The following is a 20176-nucleotide window of genomic DNA, read 5'->3' as shown; positions in this document are numbered from 1 at the left end:
TAATCAGGGGCGTAGCAAACCGGGGGGACGGGGGATACATCCCCTTCACTTTTAGAGACAGACCATTTAAAAACAAGTGACTAGTAATTATATGAATGTAAACTTTTGAATATGGTGGCGCAGTAAGTAGTGCTGTCGCCTCACAGCAAGAAGGTCGCTGGGTCGAACCTCAGCTCGGCTTAGCTGAGTTTGCGTTTCTGTGTGGACTTTGCATGTTCTCCCTGCATTCGCGTGCGTTTCCTCTGGGTGCTCCGGTTTCCCCCACAGTCCAAAGACAAGCGGTACAGGTTAATAGGCTAAATTCTCTGTAGTGTATGAGTGTGTCTATAAATGAGTTTGTGGATGTTTCCCAGAGATGGGTTGCGTCTGGAAGGGCATCCGCTGTGTAAAAATGTGCTGGATAAGTTGGCGGTTCATTCCGCTGTGGCGACCCCGGATTAATAAAGGGACTAAGCCGAAAAGAAAATGAATGAATGAATAAACTTTTGGATCTCATACAGCTGTCCCCCCCACTTTAAAAATGTCCGCTAAGCCCCTACTTTTAATGAGGTATGAGTGTGTTTTTAGCATAACATGTATTAAATCAATCAGAGTCTCATCCCCTATTCCCTTTAAGAGTCAGTTGCATCGTGCCAATGGCGCATTGGCTATTTACATGGCAAACTTTGCAAGTGGAAAAACTTAACGCTTCACTAGTGAGAAAACAAACCATCTGCAGTGCGAGGATAAAGAATGAGCCTCCTCCATTCGACCTCTTTACTTTCTCTTTACTTTACCTTTACTCTTTGCTCCTTTACTTTTGTGAAGTAAGAAAAAAGTGCAAACTCACTCCACTGAAGACACCCATCAGCCTACACATTTCATTTCCTTTGTTAGGCACAAAGATTTGTTTCAAAACTAAATTCAGTACCAATTTCCAGCAAAGAATTAAATGAACAATAATGTTGAGTGTGGTAAAAAAAATCTGGGTTATATCCAAACACACGTCCTGTTCTTATATAAATAATACTGCTAATAATAATAGCATTATACAAATGCGAATTGTCATGAATAAACTGAAAAAAGCCCCTGAGGTGAAGGCATGGAGGTAGTGTTTTTTATAATTATGTAGAAAATATAATTTTTTGTAACATTTTAATCCTAGGCGGTTCATTCCGCTGTGGCGACCCCAGACTAATAAAGGGACTAAGCCGAAAAAAAATGAATGAATGAATTTTAATCCTTTATTTTTTTCAGATGTAAAGATATATGTGTATTGCTGTATAGCCTGTGTGTATTAAGCAGTGTGTTAGCGTTTGAACCTGCATACACTGTAAAAAATCCAGGGTTCCACAAAATCATTCATGACGTCCCAACACAAATCGATTAAGTTACTTTAACAAACTGAAGTGAACTGAACATGAAACAATTAAGTTGCCTCAAAAATAACCCCAAGAATTGTGTTATTGCAGCTAATTTTAAATAAAAAGATTGAACAAACAGTGGAATAATTTATTTCAGGCGCATCACTAACGCATTCTGCGCTGGACTTATTCTTATGCTTTTAGCAGATCAATGGCGAGGCCTATTTCAGATCCTCAAAATAGCAACATGCCAACAATGTGCCTTAACACACCTCCTTTTCAGACCAGCACAGCCATGGATTTGCTATTTTAACAACATGGTGCAAAACATGAAAATTACAGTTGCGCTGCTCTGAAAATAGCAACAAATCATGCTTAACATGTAATGCACACTATTTTGCTGGGTGTATGATAAAGCCCAAAATGATTCGCGCTCCTATGATTTTTTTTCTCTTTTTTTTTCAAGTATTTCGCAAATGATGTTTAAAGAGCAATGAATTTTTCACAATATTTCCTATAATTTTTTTCTTCTGGAGAAAGTCTTATTTGTTAAATTACTGCTAGTTTTTAATTTCTATAAAAACCATAAAACCAATTAAATAAAATGAAATAAATTAAAAAGTACAGCAAACAGGAACAAAACCCTAAGATTTTACTAATTATCACGGGAATAAAAAATGTGTTAAAATACTTTCTGATGTTTCAGATGCTTTTCAACAGTTCAAGATCCTCTGATTTATGTTACAGAACATAAATGAGATGTGAAATCAAGTCCCAGGAATACATTTATTTTAACAAAAGCATTGACAACACCGTAAATAAAGAACAACGAATAAACAAGTAAGACAGAAGTTCTTTAAACGGTCAATATTATTAGCCCCCTTAAGCAATGTTTATTTTAATTGTCTACAGAACAAACCACTGTCTTACATTAAATTAAATTAAATTCAATTTAACTGTTTATTGTCATGTGCACAGTAAGGAAACACGTCTCCCTGTACAATGAGATTCTTACTTTGCCGTCCACAGTGAAGTCATACACACAACATAAACATCATACACGACATACACATATATACACAGAAGTGACTGAAGTATGATTATAAAATGTAAGTATATAAATATCTATGAAAGTAAACAATATATAAAACTGATTTGAGTAATGAAACAGATGTAAACAATGTACAGTGGTTTTTTAATTGTGCTTATTATGCAAAAAGTGCCAAGTGCAATTGGCTTATGTGCAAAAAAATAAAAAATAAATAAATAAAATAAAATAAGTGCAAACTGGGATGGGGATGTAGTGTTGTACTGAGCAGAAAAAGAGAGTGTTATGTGCGTTGGTTATCTGTTTAGAAGTCTGATAGCTGATGGGAAGAAAGAGTTCTTGAAGATGGGAAGAAAGGGAAGAGTTACAATGACTTTCCTAATTACCCTAACTTATTAACCTAGTTAAGCCTTCAAATGTCACTTTAAGCTGAATGCTAGTATCTTGAAAATTATCTAGTAAAATATCATGTCATTACGGCAAAGATAAAAGAAATCAGTTATTAGAAATGAGTTATTAAATCTATTATGTTTAGAAATCTTTCTGTTATACAGAAATTGGGAGGAAAATAAACAGGGGTGCTAATAATTCTGACTTCATCTGTATGAGCTACTACTGACAGTTGCTTTGTGTCACGTCCATACATAAATTCTCTCCTGCAGCCTCATGCGTAACTAAAGTATCCTTTAAAGGGCACCTATGGTAAAAAATCTACTTTTCAAGCTGTTTGGACAGATCTGTGTGTTGGTATAGTGTATAGACCGTCATACTGGGGTGATATGAACACACCCAGTCCTTTTTTTTTCAATTTAACTACAAAAAAAAAGGGTCGGCCAATTGGAGCTGTTTTCAAATCGATCGCACCATTACGTAGGTGTGCGATTCCCCCGCCCACCGAATTGATTGACAGCTGCGCGCATTAACATGTTCCGGTAGTCACGTGTATATGTCAACAAGACCAGCCAGACATACGCAAAGCAACCGGGAATAAAAGGTCTTTTCTGTTCGCTAGGATCAGCAATCATCATCAAATGTGATTAAGAGTAAGTTTCACATGTTTAAAGTGTTTTAAAACAGAGTATGTGTGTAATTAATTACAGCGTTTTACTTCAGCTTCACTTCATCAGCACAGCCGCATGTCAGGACAATTATTATAAAAGAAGACGCTTTAATCCCGGTTTGTGGAAGTTAAATCAGGTTTATTTTGTACATTAGCATAACAGATATCCACACAGTACTTGAGGTTAGCCTTAACTAAGCTAAGCGTGCTCTGTCTGTCTGCCTGCCTACCTGCGTGCGTGCGTTAACTTTGTAACGATATTGTGTGTGACTCATCAATGCAACTTCACAATACTGATTAGTAAAGGTTAGTTCTTACTGTAGTATCTCACAAACGCTACGTGAGACTTTCTTCCTTTAAGTCTGTCTGTTGTCTGACGAGGCATGTAGAAACAGTAGGCGGGCAGAACTCTGCTTAAAGGCGCAGTACGACAAAACCACCCCCTGCTGGAAATCAGTATAAAACAGCATCTTGTAAAAGGTATAATGAAAAATCTGATGGGTATTTTGGTCTGAAACTTTATATACACATTCTAGAGACGCAAAAGACTTATATTAAATCTTAAAAAAGGGGTAACCTAGGTGCCCTTTAATTGCATACTTTAGAATCTTGGTAGAAGTAGGAGGTCATCCAGATTCTTCTGTTCTACTGTTTTTCATATATTACAAATGTAGACATACTGGAGACAAAAGCAATGCTCTATATGATACACTATGCATATAAACTCAACCAGTGTATGAGTTAAGTGTCTTCCCAATTGGAATACTTTTCATTCATTTTCCTTCCTCCTCGAATTAGTGACCTTCTTGCTGTGAGGCGATCGTGCAACCCACTACGCCACCGTGACACCCTACTTTCAAACACCAAAATTAAAACAAAGTACATAAATATGCATTGGATTTATTAAAAAACATGTAAGTTAAATGGTTGCAAACAATTGATATGGGCTGAATTTAAACAAACACGTTTAATTTAGTAAAGTTCAACATAATTTACTTGTTTAAATTCAGCATATTTTAATCATTTGCAATCACTTACCTTTATAAGAAAATAGTAAATCCAATGAATTGTTCGTTTCAGTATATACTTTAAGGAGAATATATCAGCAAATAATAACGCTGCAAAAAAAAGCATGTCAGTAGCTGCTATGATATGTGTTGTCCACTAGAGGGAACACATTCCTGTCTCTGAGGTAAGACCTGGGGGGAAATGGATTGAAATAAACTGCCTTATTTGATGAGGACCATGTCTTGTTGGAGAAGAACCTAATGGCAGAGGAATGCACATTGATGGTTTGGTTGATCCTTGTGGTATTTGCCAGCAGAATACACCTGTTTGAAGCTCAGAAATAGTCATTTGAGTTAGCTCTTGTTTTCCTCCTCCTCCTCCACATCTCCCTGGCAGGTCCACGCATGCACAGACTTCACTGCCTACTCACGAGGAAGTGTTTCTCTGTGTCTCTTATTCTGTACAGCAATATAAACTCTGCCCCGGGGGAGATCAGCAGGAAATTTGGCCTGATGCTGGAATTAAAGTAGAGCATTGCTGGTGTGAAGGATATTATGTATTCAGATTGTAATTCATTAATAAGGTAAGAATATCTTATAGTATTTTCATTTATATTCGTTTATATTTATTAGGAATCAAGCTTAAAATGCACTGTTTTCTATAAATTAATAAGTAATAATTATAATAATTAAGTTAATCTATTTTAAGTACAATCTATTTATATGTATGTATATATATATATATATATATATATATATATATATATATATATATATATATATATATATATATATATATGGAAATATATTTTAACTGTGAGGCTCAACTTTACACATACACATAATATATATATATAATAAAATCATATAATCATCATATATTAAAATATATTTCAGTGTACCTATCATAAAATTAATCTAAAATATATCTAAGGTATCTATCATATATTTTAGATTAGAAAATAATTAGAGGAATTGCATTCTTAAGTAGTTTCGGTTTACAGAAATATATTACATGCCATTGTATAAAATGTACACACACCGGCCACTTTATTAGGTACACCAGTCCAACTGCTTTTTAACGCAAATTTCTAATCAGCCAATCGCATGGCAGCAACTCAATGCATTTAGGCATGTAGACATGGTTAAGACGATCTGCTGCAGTTTAAACCGAGCATCAGAACACGTCCTACCTTGAGGTGGATGAGCTACAGCAGCAGAAGACCACAGCGGTGCCACTCCTGTCAGCTGAGAACAAGAAACTGAGGCTACAATTCACACACCAAAACTGGACAATAGAAGACTGGAAAAACGTTGCCTGGTCTGATGAGTCTCAATTTTTGCTGCAACATTGGGATGGTAGGGTCAGATTTTGGCATCAACACCATGAAAGCATGAATCCATCCTGCCTTGAATCAACAGTTTAGGCTGGTGGTGGTGGTGTAATGGTGTGGGGGATATTTTCTTGGCATATTTTGGGCCGTTAGTACCAATTGAGCAACATGTCAACGCCACAGCCTACCTGAGTATTGTTGCTGACCATGTCCATACCTTTATGAACACAGCGTACCCCTCTTCTGATGACTACTTCCAGCAGGATAACGTGGCATGTCATAAAGTGTGAATCATCTCAGACTGGTTTCTTAAACATGACAAAGAGTTCACTGTACTCAATTGGCCTTCACAATCACCAGATGTCAATCCAATAGAGCACCTTTAGGATGTGGTGGAACCGGAGATTCACATCATAGATTTGCAGCCGACAAATCTGCAGCAACCGCATGATGCTATCATGTCAATATGGAGCAAAATCTCTGAGGAATATTTTCATTACCTTCTTGAATCTATGCCACGAAGGATTAAGGATGTTCTGAAGGCAAAAGAGAGTCCAACATGGTACTAGTAAGGTGTACCTAATAAAGTGGCCGGTGAGTGTACATGTACAGCTGTACAAATATAGCTGTAACTTTTGTCTGTTACAGTTTTAGACCTGATAATCGTCTGTCAGCTGTTAATGTATTTTCCTTGAAATATATTTTGAAATACTTTTATATATAATAAAAAAAAATCCCTAACGGCGTGACGCTGGCCCATTGAGTAGCATTGTCGCCGCACAGCCAGAAGGTCGCTGGTTCGAGCCTCGGCTGGGTCAGTTGGTATTTCTGTGCGGAGGTTGTATGTTGTCCCTCTGTTGGCTTGGGTTTCCTCTGGGTGCTTTTGTTTCCCCACAAGTCCAAAGACATGCACTATAGGTGAATTGGCTGTAGTGTATGTGTGTGAATAAGTGTGCATAGATGTTTCCCAGTGATGGGTTGCGGCATCTGCTGTGTAGAACATATGTCGATTAATCCCCTGATTAATAAAGGGACTAAGCTGAAAATAAAATTAATCAATGAAAATCCCCCAATATACAAATTAAAAGCTTTCATAGTAATTTTACAACATAACATAAGTTAATGTTTTGAAAAAGTATTTTAGAAAAAAAAAGGTATATATATATATATATATATATATATATATATATATATATATATATATATATATATATATGATATATTTGTATTATTGTTATTAAGTTTTGTTATTAAATGCTATTGTTATTAGTTGATGATGTCCTTTATAGCTTATCTGTCTTATTAGCAAACGTATTTTTCCCATTCTATCTGTTTAGATTGGCAGGATGGCCTGCATGTGTTAGTTGAACAGGTTTTTGCTAGGTGTGCCAAGCTTTTAGTATCAGTCTAATTTTAGCCTACAGCAAAATCATTATTTATTCGTCAATATTTGTTAATTTAGTTCATAAACAAGGCCTTCCTCTTTGTCATTTCAAAAGTGTACATATTTATCCCCAAACTGTGATGCCACAGCACTTATTTACAAACGCCCACCTTGGCTCTTCTTATAAACCGCTTTCCAGGCCAGGGATCTTTCCGAATCCACTTTCCAGGCTTTCCCGCGTACTGTGGGTCATTTCTTTTATTGACGTCTCAGGCGTCCAATAGTTGCGCGCAAAGCGTCAACCGTCAACACAAATCGTCTCGACAACCAATCAGATGCGCGCGCCCGCAATAAGACTCGTCATCAAAGTAGAATTTGAATGTAGGTTATGATGAAGTCTCTGTAATTCCCCTCCCCTCTATGTTCGCCGGCGAGGTTATGGCTTCTGCTTTGTTTAAATGCAACTCATCCCGGATGATAAAGGATGAGACGCGTGTAGTTTGAGGTTTTTAAATGCGTGAGTCCAAATTGAGAAATGCCATTGAAAGACTTCAAAAAAAAAGAACGCTAGCAGATGCACCTTACACCGTGTTGTTAGGTTTTTAATGGGGTAAACAATATAAGATTATTACCATAAACTTGTCCGTCTTGTTGCGAAGTAGTTCATGCAACAAACTCGACATTTCCGGTGATGTTTTAGCATGTGTGCTTCTTCTCATTTAATTTATCAGATGAAAGAGAGAAAGAGGTGTTTTTGCTTTTTAACTAGTGCTAAGTTTAGTGCGAAATTCACGGAAAGGGGAGGGGCTGCATCTGGCATGAAAACACACCGCTTCCCAAATTCCACCCCATCACCGCTTTAAAAACATTTCTCTAACGTGATTCACTTTTCCAAATGTTGACTACACATCTACCAAACATGAAGGTGTCGTGTTTGGGGGTGATTTAGGGGTCAGGAACGTTTAAACGCCAGTGGATAGGAGACGTTTGCTACGTAAAAGACTTAATGAGCTCACAAGAACATCAAACGTAAGAGTTAGTATGTCGTGTCCACACTTTTGTTGAGGAAAATGTAAAATTGCGGTGCACAGATGTGTCTGTATGCGAGAAAAGCGGAGGTAGGAGGTGTGTCCTCTCTGTTGGCCGGCTGGGGGTGTGTCTTTTTACGTTTAGCTTTCCATTGTTCCACTCTACTGCGCTGAAGACACGCCCTATGGAGCGTGTTGGCCTATCAAACGCATGCACCCGCCTCTAATGCTCCGCCTACAAATCTATATTAAAGGCTCCTTCATCACATGCCGTCGGCATAAGAAAGCTTCATTACAATAGTGATTGTCGGGGGACACAGGCGGATTATTCTCGCATTTTCCTGCGCTCCAATTCTATTGATACACAACATTAATTATGGCAGATGCAAAGGTTGACTCCGCAACGGAAATCTCCGCAAAGGTAAGAACACCACGCGGATAAATGAACGAAATGGTCGTTCACTCTTACATTTGTTGTTCTAGTTCAGATTGAACGTGAACGCGGAGTCTATTTTTGGCTGGAGCCGGAAAGAGCCGTTGATCCTTTTTTTTAAAGATTAAAAGAAAAGTGTTCGATAACGGCTCCGTGGGAGATTTAAATTGACGAGGAATGTAAATGGATACATTGTAGCGCGTTCGGAACTGGAACACATTCGAACGCAATTTCTCATTGTCCGGAATGTAACAGTCTGCGCGCGCGGGTTCTTTGTTTATACAAGCGTGTCGGTTCCCCTTTGAACAGCGGCGATGTGAGCTGCGGACGACAACCGTGATAAATCCTTAAACCTGCCACTCTTTGCATTTCGCGTTCCAGCTCTTAAGCATATTTGTTACACAAATTACTCGCATTTTGTTTGTGGGTATGATTTTATGGCTTGGGTAGGCTTCGTGCAGCGTTTTGACTAGACGTTTATTCCCCAATCCGTTCATTCATTAAGGGTTAGTTTGTAGCAAACATGCATTACCGCGGGTTTCCAAAGCCGCGTTGATGGGTAGGTAGGTCGCTTCGGGGCTGAAAGTTTACCGGTTTATCCCTGGCTCCATGGTGCTTCAGTCGAAATTAAATAGTACACAATTAAATCACAAACAGTTGTGAAATGAAGAATCATGAACGTTTAATAGTCTAGTGATTTATTGTAAGTACCCACTGTTGTGGCAAACTCCGATTGATTCTGATGCAGCCGATACGCGGAACTTGAATCGACGCTGCAGTCCATCGGATTTCACCGCCGGAATGGGCTAACCCATTTCATTGTACGGATAATAAAAGTGAAATGTATATACATTTTATTTCCTGTTTAATATTTTACACAGACATATCTTTAATATTCTACTCGTGGTGTCTCGTACCTGAAAGCCCTTTAAACTCACAGGGGCGCTTGATGTGCGAGTCCCCCCCAAAATCTGTCTAATATATTTCTCAATAGTTTACATTTTTCCGTGTGTAACGGCAACGTGGGCTTGTTGGTTTACTAGTTTGAAGCCAGGGACGTCGGTGAATTTAAGGGGGCGGTCCTAGTTGATGTGGTTGATAAACGGCTTAAGGGCTAAAGATTATATAAACGAATTAATGAAAATATTTGCATGGGTAAGACTCATTTAACAGCTCTTTGTGTGCTTACATTGAAACGAGACCCGTCAGCGCTAATGCGATAAGCACATGATATTCTGACATTATGACAGGTTGTGTGTGTGTGTGTGTGTGTTTTTGCGCGGAAGATTTCTTGTCAATTCTGCGACTGCGCGAACGAAATCCAGGTTAACGTGACGGCGGCGGTGGCGGGCATGCCGAACTCTGTCGTGTTCGGGGGATGAAGAGATTGTGAAAGCCATGCCTGCGCTTCTTTGTCCTTCATTAGAGTTCGAAATCCGCTTGTGGGAACCACAACCCTGTATATTTGAATTATCCAGCGTGTATCTTTGATACAGCGTGTTTTCCGTCGCTAAAACCCAAGCAATCGCGCCGAAGTGTGGTTGTTTATTAGAATTTCCTTACACAATAACCCCAGCCGCCGAATCCCCACTAAAGTGTCAGATTACAAACGAGCTCTTTCGATGAGAGGCGGGAGTGCAGGAGTCGTTGATGGACAGGCGAAATTCTCTGCTGCAGCCAATGAGGCGTCAATGTCAGAGGGGCGTCATTATAGGTGCAATTTAAATTTGTGCGCATAGGGGGCGTTTTGCTCACGTCAGTCGTAATCTGCATTGAGACTGCCTATTGGACACAGATGGCTCCAATTCTGGCAAAGTTAAATGTGTCAAAGTACCTGTCATAAAAAAAAAACAAATGTTTGTTTTTCTTCCGTTTAGGACCTGAAGGAGAAGAAGCTCATCGAGGAGAAGGAAAACGGAAAAGATGCTACTAATGGAAAGGTAAATGTGCTTGACCTCTTTACTGCTTAAGCGTTAAATGCAGTGTTCACCTAAGCATTTGGTGAATCTGTAAACAGGAGAACGAGGAGAACGGAGAGCCAGAAATTGATGATGAAGATGACGATGAGGTAGATGAAGATGACGAAGAAGGAGAGGGTAGGTGCAACATTTGATGTTGCTGATGTTACCATAATTCAACACTTTTTAATCAATGGCTAATTGTTGTGTATTGCAGGTGATGAGGATGAGGACGAGGATGATGATGATGAAGACCTAGGTGGAGGAACAAAGCGGGGTGCTGATGATGATGAAGATGAGGATGAAGATGATGAGGTACCATCATTATTTCTGGAGTCATCACTCCTTGCATGTTTTAAAGAAAAAATATGTTTTACTAAAATCGTGTTTTCTTTCAGGATGACGTCGACCCCAAGAAGCAGAAGGTTAATTAAAAGGATTGTTTCATATTGCTGAGCAGGTGTAGATGCCTCTACTTCAACCCATCTGTTGGAGCCAGTGGCATAATGGACTCAAATACATAAAACATGGTCATTTTCAAGTTTGTCACCCATACCAACCAAACTGACCCCCAATTCAAAATTTTCTAGAGGACCGGCCACAACTTCGATTTCCAGCATTCACAATGAAATACGCAAGACAAGGATTTGTTTGTATTTTTATTTACATTTTATATTTTTGTACATATTGTGAAGAGATCAGCCACTTTATCATGATCTCCTGTGACCAAAACGGTGCTTCTTTAAGAAATTTTACTTGTTTGACCATGTCTCGATATTTCAACATAGACGACATATATTAAATGAAAAAAAAAATCAACAGCCATCGAACTCAGAGCATTCCAGTAAATTTTATGTATGAACTTTAGTTGTACCATAACTAGTTGTACCATAAACTAGTTTTTTTGTATGGGAGGGCTAGGCCAAAGAAAAGGAGTTTTGGTTTCTTTCGATTTCGTTTTGTCTACATTATTTGTTTTACCTTGGCCTGTTTGTTGTATGTGTGGAGTTTGTTGTTCAACAATAAACTTGACTTTTATTTTGTGAGTTACACCTGTTCTTTGTTTCAAAATCAAATATATTTTGCCATTTTAATTGTGTCGGGTCAAATCAAGCCTGGGAAACGCTAGTTTTGGTATATTATTCAATGACTGTTAACATCAGCTACACATTAAACTAGTAAATGAACAGATTTTCTGTTAAATAAACACTCCTTTAGGTTTGATCAAGTAAAAGGTAAGTGATAATCTTCCATTATGGGTGAACTATCTCTTTAAATTGTATAAAAACAGATCATCAATATGTTAAATTTATTATATTTCATTTTCAGCACTTTTAAAAAGAGGAATTTCAATGATGCTTGATTTTTTTATTTCAAGTCATCACCCATATTAAAGCAGTTTTTAGTAAATCTACATCCTGTGCAAGTCATTAAACCAAAAGGTTGTTTCCACATGGTGTCATTGATGATGTGCAAGACTCAGATAGAGGGCAGGAAGTGATTTTTCTACATAGAAATCATGATCAGAAGATAAAAAATGTTTATGTTTTGTGTTGTTTATAAATGTTCAAGCCGACCAAAATGATAAATGCAGAACAGCTTTTATAGGCTTTCAAAAGTTTGTGCTCAAACGGGGGAAAGTATAAGAAACTGACTTGAAAAGGTGGCGTGTAATGAACATTCATTCAATATATTCATGTTTATATGTTATAGTATATGTGTAGTAACTAATAATTACTATATACAGGCCTAGCTATGTGTATTATATGTTAATGCATTACATAAAAACAGATGCAAACACCACCAAGCGTATACAAAATCGAGAAGAACATACCCTGCCCTGCAATTAAATCTGTTTTGTTTTGCAATAATGCAAATCTTTACTGTCGTTTTGGTGGAATGAACAACCGTAACATTAATATCAAGATAATAAACGGTAAGTTCATCGACTAAACAAAAAGAAATGCAACTGTTGCGAGCAAAACTAGACAGTTATTATTGTGGAGCACTTTCGGATGAAAGGTAGGACTCAGGAAGTGATTCTTCTTCATAGTAATCGCTATCGCAATATAAAAATGTTTGTTTTTGTTGTTGTTTATAATTATTTAAATTGACCAAAATGATAAATGCAGAACAGCTTTTATAGGCTTTCAAAAGTTTGTGCTCAAACAGGGGGGAAAGTTCAAGAAACTGACTTGAAAAGGTGGCGTGTAATGAACATTCATTCAATATATTCATGTGTATATGTTATAGTATATGTGTAGTAACTAATAATTACTTTATACAGGCCTAGCTATGTGTATTATATGTTAATGCATTACATAAAAACAGATGCAAACACAACCAAGCGTATACAAAATCGAGAAGAACATACCCTGCCCTGCAATTAAATCTGTTTTGTTTTGCAATAATGCAAATCTTTACTTGGTGGAATGAACAACCATAACATTAATATCGAGATGAGCAGCAGCATTAAACGGTTAGTTCATCGACTAAAAAAGAAATGCAACTGATGCGAGCAAAACTAGACAGTTATTATTGTGGAGCACTTTCAGATGAAAGGTAGGACTCAGAAAGTGATTCTTATACATAGTAATCGCTATCACAATATAAAAATGTTTGTTTTTTGTTGTTTATAATTATTTAAATTGACCAAAATGGTAAATGCCGAACAGCTTTTATAGATTTACAAATGTTTTTGCTCAAAAAAGGTGGGAAAGTTTAAGAAACTGGCTTAAAAAGGGAAGAAAGGGCGGCATGCAATAAACACTCATTCAATATATTCATGTGTACAAACTATTTTGAACACCATAATTAGTCTGACTGCACTAAAAAATATTATAAACAGACCTAACTATGTGTATAATGTTAATGAGTTAAATAAAAATAAAATACAAACACTATCACACGTATATGAAATCCAGAAAAACACAAATCACATACCCTGCCATGCAATCACTGCAATGAAATCTCCGTCTTGTCTCGCAATAATCCAAGTCTTTACTGTTGTTTTGGCGAAATGAATAACATTAACATTGAGATGAGCAGCAGCGTTGAAAAACAAAAAGAAATGCAACCGTTGGGAACAAAACTAGACGGCTATTATTGTGGAGCACTTTCAGATGAAAGGCAGGAAGTGATTCTTCTACATAGTAATCGCTATCAGCAGATAAACATGTTTGTTTTATGTTGTTTTTAATTATTTAAATTGACCAAAATGATAAATGCCAATAGGCTTTCAAAAGTTTTTGCTCAAAAAAGGGGGAAAACTCAAGAAACTGGCTTAAAAACAATATATTCAATATGTAGCAACATTCATTCACTATTTTAACGTGTACAAACTTTTTTGAACACGATAATTCACGTGACTGCACTAATAATTACTATATACAGGCCTAGCTATGTGTATTACATGTTATTACATTATATAAAAATCAGATACAAACACCATCTAATGTAAACAAAATCCAGAAGAACATAAATAATATGCCCTGCAATGAAATGTCCGTCTTGTTTTGCAATAATAATCCATGTCTTTATTGACATTTTTGCGAAATAAACAACTGTAACGTTAACATCGAGATATGCAGCAGCATTAAATGATTGATGGTAAGTTCATCGACTTAACAAATCGAAATGCAACCATTACAAGGAAAACAAGACGGTTATTATTGTGGAACACTTTTTACCATCCACATGTAATATATAATAATGATGATAATAATAATAATGTAGACCAGTGATGTCCAAACTCGGTCCTGGAAGGACGTTGTCCTGTAAAGTTTAGTTCCAACCTCAATTAAAACACTTGAACCAGCTAATATAGCTCTTTCTAGGGCTGTTTCTCAATATGCGTTCTTCAGAGGTCTTGCGTTCTCGTGTAACGTCTTCATCAGCTGCCAAAGTTCAGTTCCAATACTCAAGACTGCAAGTACGGAGGACGCGTGAAACTTCCCGGATGTGTTCTTGATATCAAGGATGCAACGATGCAGACTTGAGCATCGATCTCGTTCTAAAAGTCCCAGAAGTCATTGCGACTGGAGGTGGGAAGAGCAGCATTTTACACAGGTTTATTATTAAAGATATAACTTACTTACCTCAGGAGCTTCCCTAAATAAAACGGTGAATATAAACATTACCATGGACATCTTAATAAAGGAATAAACACATTAAGGGTGTTTGTTTGCTGAAATTCGTATTAAAATCAGTTTTATTTATATTGTGCAATGCATATTTATGTTTTTATGCAGAGTATATATTTTGAAAAGGGGAAAAGCAATAAATCGTTGTATGAATGCTGTAATGTTTAAATAATTTTCCATTTAAAACGCATGGAGGTCACGTGACCATCAGGAAGAACGCAGCATCTCATTCCTCACAGGTCGCGTTCTCTGTTCTCGTGTAGTCCAGAGTTCGTTCTTCCGAGAACACCTGGCAAGACCGGTCTCCACAAGAATGCAAGTTCTAGTCTCTGCGTTCTTGGAATTGAGAAACAGCCTAGGTGTACTAGAAAGCTCCAGGCAGGTGTGGTAAATGAAGTTGAAGCTAAACTGTGCAAGACACCGGCCCTCCAGAACCGAATTTGGACTACTCTGCTTGGAGTTTGGACTATGCATCTACGTGTTTGAGTGCTTTCATCAGCTTTTCACGGATCTGTCTGGAAGATATAACGCTATACGCATGGAAAATAAACTAGTAATATATAATATGTTTTTGAACCCTATAGTAAAGTGTATATTGTGTACAGCTCTTTGTTAATGAATGCTACAGAGTACTGCAGCATAGTAAACTGATAAACAGTGGTGCATTGTGTATAATTATAGAAACTGAAGCCTATTGAATTATTTGTTAAGTACTACAGATGTGTTGTACCATAACAATATAATTACTACAACAGTTTAATTCAAATATGCTTCAAAATATTATAATACTTTAACACTTGTTTCATGTTATAGCTTACAGTAGCTATCTACTGCCTCAAATGCAGGCAAATATACTTGAGTTCAGTCGAAAACTTGGGTCCCCTTCATGATATAAGGATCATGCCCAACAAATGTGCTTATTTTCTATTTATATCTCCTTAGAAATATGGTATAAATCGCAAAAATATGGACTTTCCCCAATGTTTCCTATTCAGTTTTTAACTTCCTGCCCTCTATCTGAATTTTGCGCATCACCAGAACCACTTGATTGAAAACAACCTCTTCCACATGCACGTCAACGGTTAAGAAAAGACAACTGTAGATGCGATCCTGCCAGAAGAGGTTTTTAACACATGCAAGCTCTCTTACATCTGCATCCTCACTGCCTGAGATTTCCCCAACAGACTTGTAAGCGTAGGTCATTTGGCTCGGCAGATGTGTGTGTTTGGCTAAAACACTGGCTGATGTCATGTCTAAGTAGGCGTCTATTTCAGGCTTCTCAGGGTCAGGTTTGAGGAGGCTGAATGCTTGTGGTTTAGTGCAAGAAAACGAGTGCGCATGTTAAAGACTTAATCAGCCACATTTTGAGACTCTAACATGTGCTTATACAGTAGTCACCAAATATTGGAAACCTTTATAGAATGTCTATAGTTATAATGTAAATATATTGGTTTTATTGGGTCTCTAATGTGTTGCTTGGTGCACAAACACACTATAATCCATTGAACTGTCCTGGTTTTAATAATTAACTTCGATGGTTTGTAATGTTTAAATGGTGTTTAAGTATAAAAGAAACCATCATAGAATTGGATATGGATATTATGCAAATTATATTGGTTTTAATGGAAACAATATGTTCCTATTGGGTCTCGAATGTATTGTCTACTGGAATATATACACAGTAGAAACCATTAAACTGTCCCGGTTTTAATAGTTAAAATTTGATGGTTTGTAATGTTTTAGATGTATTTGTTTGAATATAATAGAAACCATCATAGAATTAGTAATGGTTATAATGGAAATTATAATGGTTTTGATAGAAACAATATGCTTATTGGGTCTCTAATGGATTTCTTTCTGCTATATGAGCCAAAACACACCATAATCAATTAAACAGTCCTGGTTGTGATGAGTATGTTTGGTGGTTTGTAATGTTTTAATAGTATTTATTTAAATATAATAGAAACCATCATACATTTAGTAATGGTTATAATGCAAATTATATTGGTTTTAATGGAAACAATATGTTCATATTGGGTCTCTAATGTATTGCCTACTGGAATATATACACAGTAGAAACCATTAAACTGTCCTTGTTTTAATAGTTAAAATTTGGGGGTTTGTAATGTTTTGATGGTATTTGCTTGGACATAATAGAACCCATCATAGAATTAGTAATGGTTATGATGCAAATTATATTGGTTTTGATGGAAACATTATGTTCCTATTGGGTCTTTAATGTGTTGCCTCTTGGAATATATATAAAACAATCACAATAGAAATCATTAAACTGTCCTGGTTTTAAAGTTTAAAATTTGATGGTGTGTTATGTTTTAATTATATTGGTTTGGCTGCAATAGATACCACCATAGAATTATTAATGGTTATAATCCAAATTATATTGGTTTTATAGGAAACAATATGTTCATATTGGGTCTTTAATGTGTTGCTTACTGGAATATATATCAAAACACAATGGTTAAAATGTATAAAATTTGGTGTTTTTTAATGGTTTTTGTAGTAAAAAGTATGTGATGGTGCGTTTATTTTCAGCAGAGACAACATTAAATAATGAATTCAACTCAAAAAAAGGACAAACTCTGCAAAAAATACTAAATATTTAGTGTTGTAGGCCACATGCTGCCAAATCTCCTAATTCACCTTATATTTTGTCATACTGTTTATCCCTTACCTTTCTCTTACTCTTACATTTCCCAGTTTTTGAGTATAACAGAACCCACCATAGAATTAGTAATGGTTATAATGCAAATTATAATGGTTTTAATGGAAACAATATGCTCATATTGGGTCTCTAATGTATTGCCAACTGGAATATATATAGCAAACACAGTAAAAACCATTAAACTGTTCTGGTTTTAATGGTTGAAACTTGATAGTTGGTAATGTTTTGATGGTATTTGCTTGAATATAATAGAACCTTTGAGTTAGTAATGGTTAAGATGCTAATTATATTGGTTTTAATTGAAACAATATGTTCCAATTGAGTCTCTAATGTAATGCTTACTGGAATATTTATATATGTATGTATGTATATGTATATATATACTAACTGGTTTTAATGGTTAAAATGTGATGGTTGGTAATGTTTTAATGGTATTTGTTTGAATATAATACAAACCATCGTATAATAATGGTTGCAATGCAAATTATATTGGTTTTAATGGAAACAATATGTGCATATTGGGTCTCTAATGCATTGCTTACTGCTATACTATATGAGCCAAACACACTAGATACACTAGAATCCATTGAACTGTTCTGGATTTAATGATTAAATTGGATGGTTTGTAATGTTTTGATGGTATTTGCTTGGATATAATAGAAGCCACCATTGAATTAGTATTGGTTATAATGCAAATTACATTGGTTTTAATAGAAACAAAATGTTCCTAACGAGTCTCTAATGCATTGCCAACTAAAATATAAATCAAAACACAATAGTTAATATGGTTTTTATGGTTCAAATTTGATGGTTTTTAATGGTATTTGTAGTAAAAAGTCTGTGAATCCCCTAATTCACCTCACATTTCTTCATACTGTTTTATCCCTTTCCATTCTCTCAAACTTACATTTCCCAGTTTTTCAATATAGTACAAACCATCATAGAATTAGTAATGGTTATAATGCAAATTATATTGGTTTTAATGGAAACAATATGTTCCAATTGGGTCTGTATTTCCAACTGGAATATATTTAGCAAACAGTAAAAACCATTAAACTGTCCTCAGTTTGTATTGCCTACTGGAATGTGTATCAAAACACAGTAGAAACCATCAAACTGTCCTGGTTTTAATGGTTAAAATTTGATATTTGTAATATTTTGATGGTATTTGCTTGAATGTAATAGAAACCCTCATAGAATTAGTAATGGTTATAATGAAAACAATCTGCTTATTGGGTCTCTAATGTATTGCCTACTGTAATGTAATCAAAACACAATAGATAAAATGGTTTTACCTGTTAAAATGTGATGTTTTGTAAGAGTATTTGTAGTAAAAAGTCTGTGATGGTGTCTTCTTTTCAGCAGAGAACTCAAAAACTGTACAAACTCTATACAAAATACTAAATATTCAGTGTTGTAGGCTACATGCTGCTGAATCTCCTAATTCGCCTCACATTTTGTCATACTGTTTCATCCCCTTACCTCTCTCTCACTCTTACATTTCCCGGTTTTTCCGTGCACGGCGGTGCTTTGATCTTGATAAGAGCTGCTCAGCCTCAGTCTAGACCGGATGGCAGGTGTCGACCAGCCTTCAATGAAGTGCATCTCAATATGCAGGCAGCAGCTTGAGTATCTGAGGCTTCAGCATCTCTGCTGGTATGTGACAACAGCATGACGCCCATCTATCAAACCATACATGCAAATACACGTCAAAAATACTGGCTGCTGATATTCGGTGACCTGTCGTTGCCTAGTCTAACCTGACAAACGACATGACGACGTGTTTCTGGCATACGAAAGTTTGTCATAATGCTCAGAGAGATGTACTTGAGGAAATAAACAGAAATAAGGAAGTGAGTGTTAGAAAGGAGACGCTAACTGAATAAGAGAAGCAAATGATGGATAATAAATAGCATTAAACGAGTAAAACTGAAACTAACAACCTGGGTTAAGGTCAATTTGGTTTCATAATCACACATTCGGACTTTCTCTTTAATAGTATATCTTCAGAAAGTATCTTAGCAGCTAATGACTGAGTCAATTAAACAGTGCTAATGTTGTTTTAAAGTCTTGCATGCGATTTCAGACCGAATATTCAAAGTATAATGTAAACAAATGTAGTAAACATGTTACAAGTTGTCACTGAACGAATGTGCTAATACAAAACCAACTTTACCTCAATTATTAATAGTGTTTGTCTGTAAGTTCAAATATGTTGACTCTTTACGAAATATGGCTATTATATAGGCTACTTACCAGAAGGACGGGTGTAGTAGGCTAATAAAACAACCATATTCGGTGGATATTCCGTTTAAAATGTCTCCAAATCATTTATTTTTACTTTCTCTGACAGATGAAAAGCTGAAACTGTTATTTAAATTGACTGGTAAACACAGTCCACACATGCTAACAATGTAAAATTGAAAGCTAACTGTTTCGTCTATGTGCGTTTAACTATTTCTTCATTAACATTTCTAGCCTTGCGGCACACACTACACTGCACAGACTTGCAGACTCCATGAGTTCTCGGTGGATATGGCAAACTGAAAAGCATTCCTTACAAATAAATCGTCAACCGTTTGACTGGGTAAATTTCACCGTCCTCTACTGCCGCATACTGGCGATAAGCGGCATTGCATATGAGCTACGTCAAGGAAATTACCTTAAAAAGACTAAAGGAAATGAGGTCTCATACACAACATGGTCAGCTCGTGATCAAGAAAATAGTTTTATTCATTTAAACCTTTTAGTTTATA

The 20176-nt window shown here is 36.3% G+C and overlaps 1 protein-coding gene and 1 long non-coding RNA gene across 2 annotated transcripts; one reads left to right on the top strand and one right to left on the bottom strand.

The window, feature by feature from the left end:
• The first annotated feature begins 8482 nt into the window (after positions 1-8482).
• On the top strand, positions 8483-11636 carry ptmab (prothymosin alpha b). Its single transcript, NM_001098730.1, is given in 5 exon segments — positions 8483-8625; positions 10515-10577; positions 10655-10733; positions 10813-10910; positions 10994-11636. Coding segments are annotated over 5 exon segments (321 nt in total). The 5' UTR covers positions 8483-8580; the 3' UTR covers positions 11030-11636.
• Positions 11637-14112: 2476 nt separating this feature from the next.
• Positions 14113-19960, bottom strand: LOC108182396 (uncharacterized). Its single transcript, XR_015478154.1, has 3 exons — positions 19677-19960; positions 17805-19102; positions 14113-17607 (listed from the first exon to the last, which is right to left on the bottom strand). It is a non-coding gene; the product is annotated as an uncharacterized LOC108182396 (long non-coding RNA).
• Between the last annotated feature and the right edge of the window lie 216 nt (positions 19961-20176).

The sequence above is a fragment of the Danio rerio genome, chromosome 2 (genome assembly GCF_052040795.2).
Source record: "Danio rerio strain M-AB ecotype USA chromosome 2, GRCz13ab, whole genome shotgun sequence".
Taxonomy (NCBI): domain Eukaryota; kingdom Metazoa; phylum Chordata; class Actinopteri; order Cypriniformes; family Danionidae; genus Danio; species Danio rerio.
Note: the sequence above shows the minus strand (reverse complement) of the source record. Positions and strands in the feature narration are given on the sequence as shown.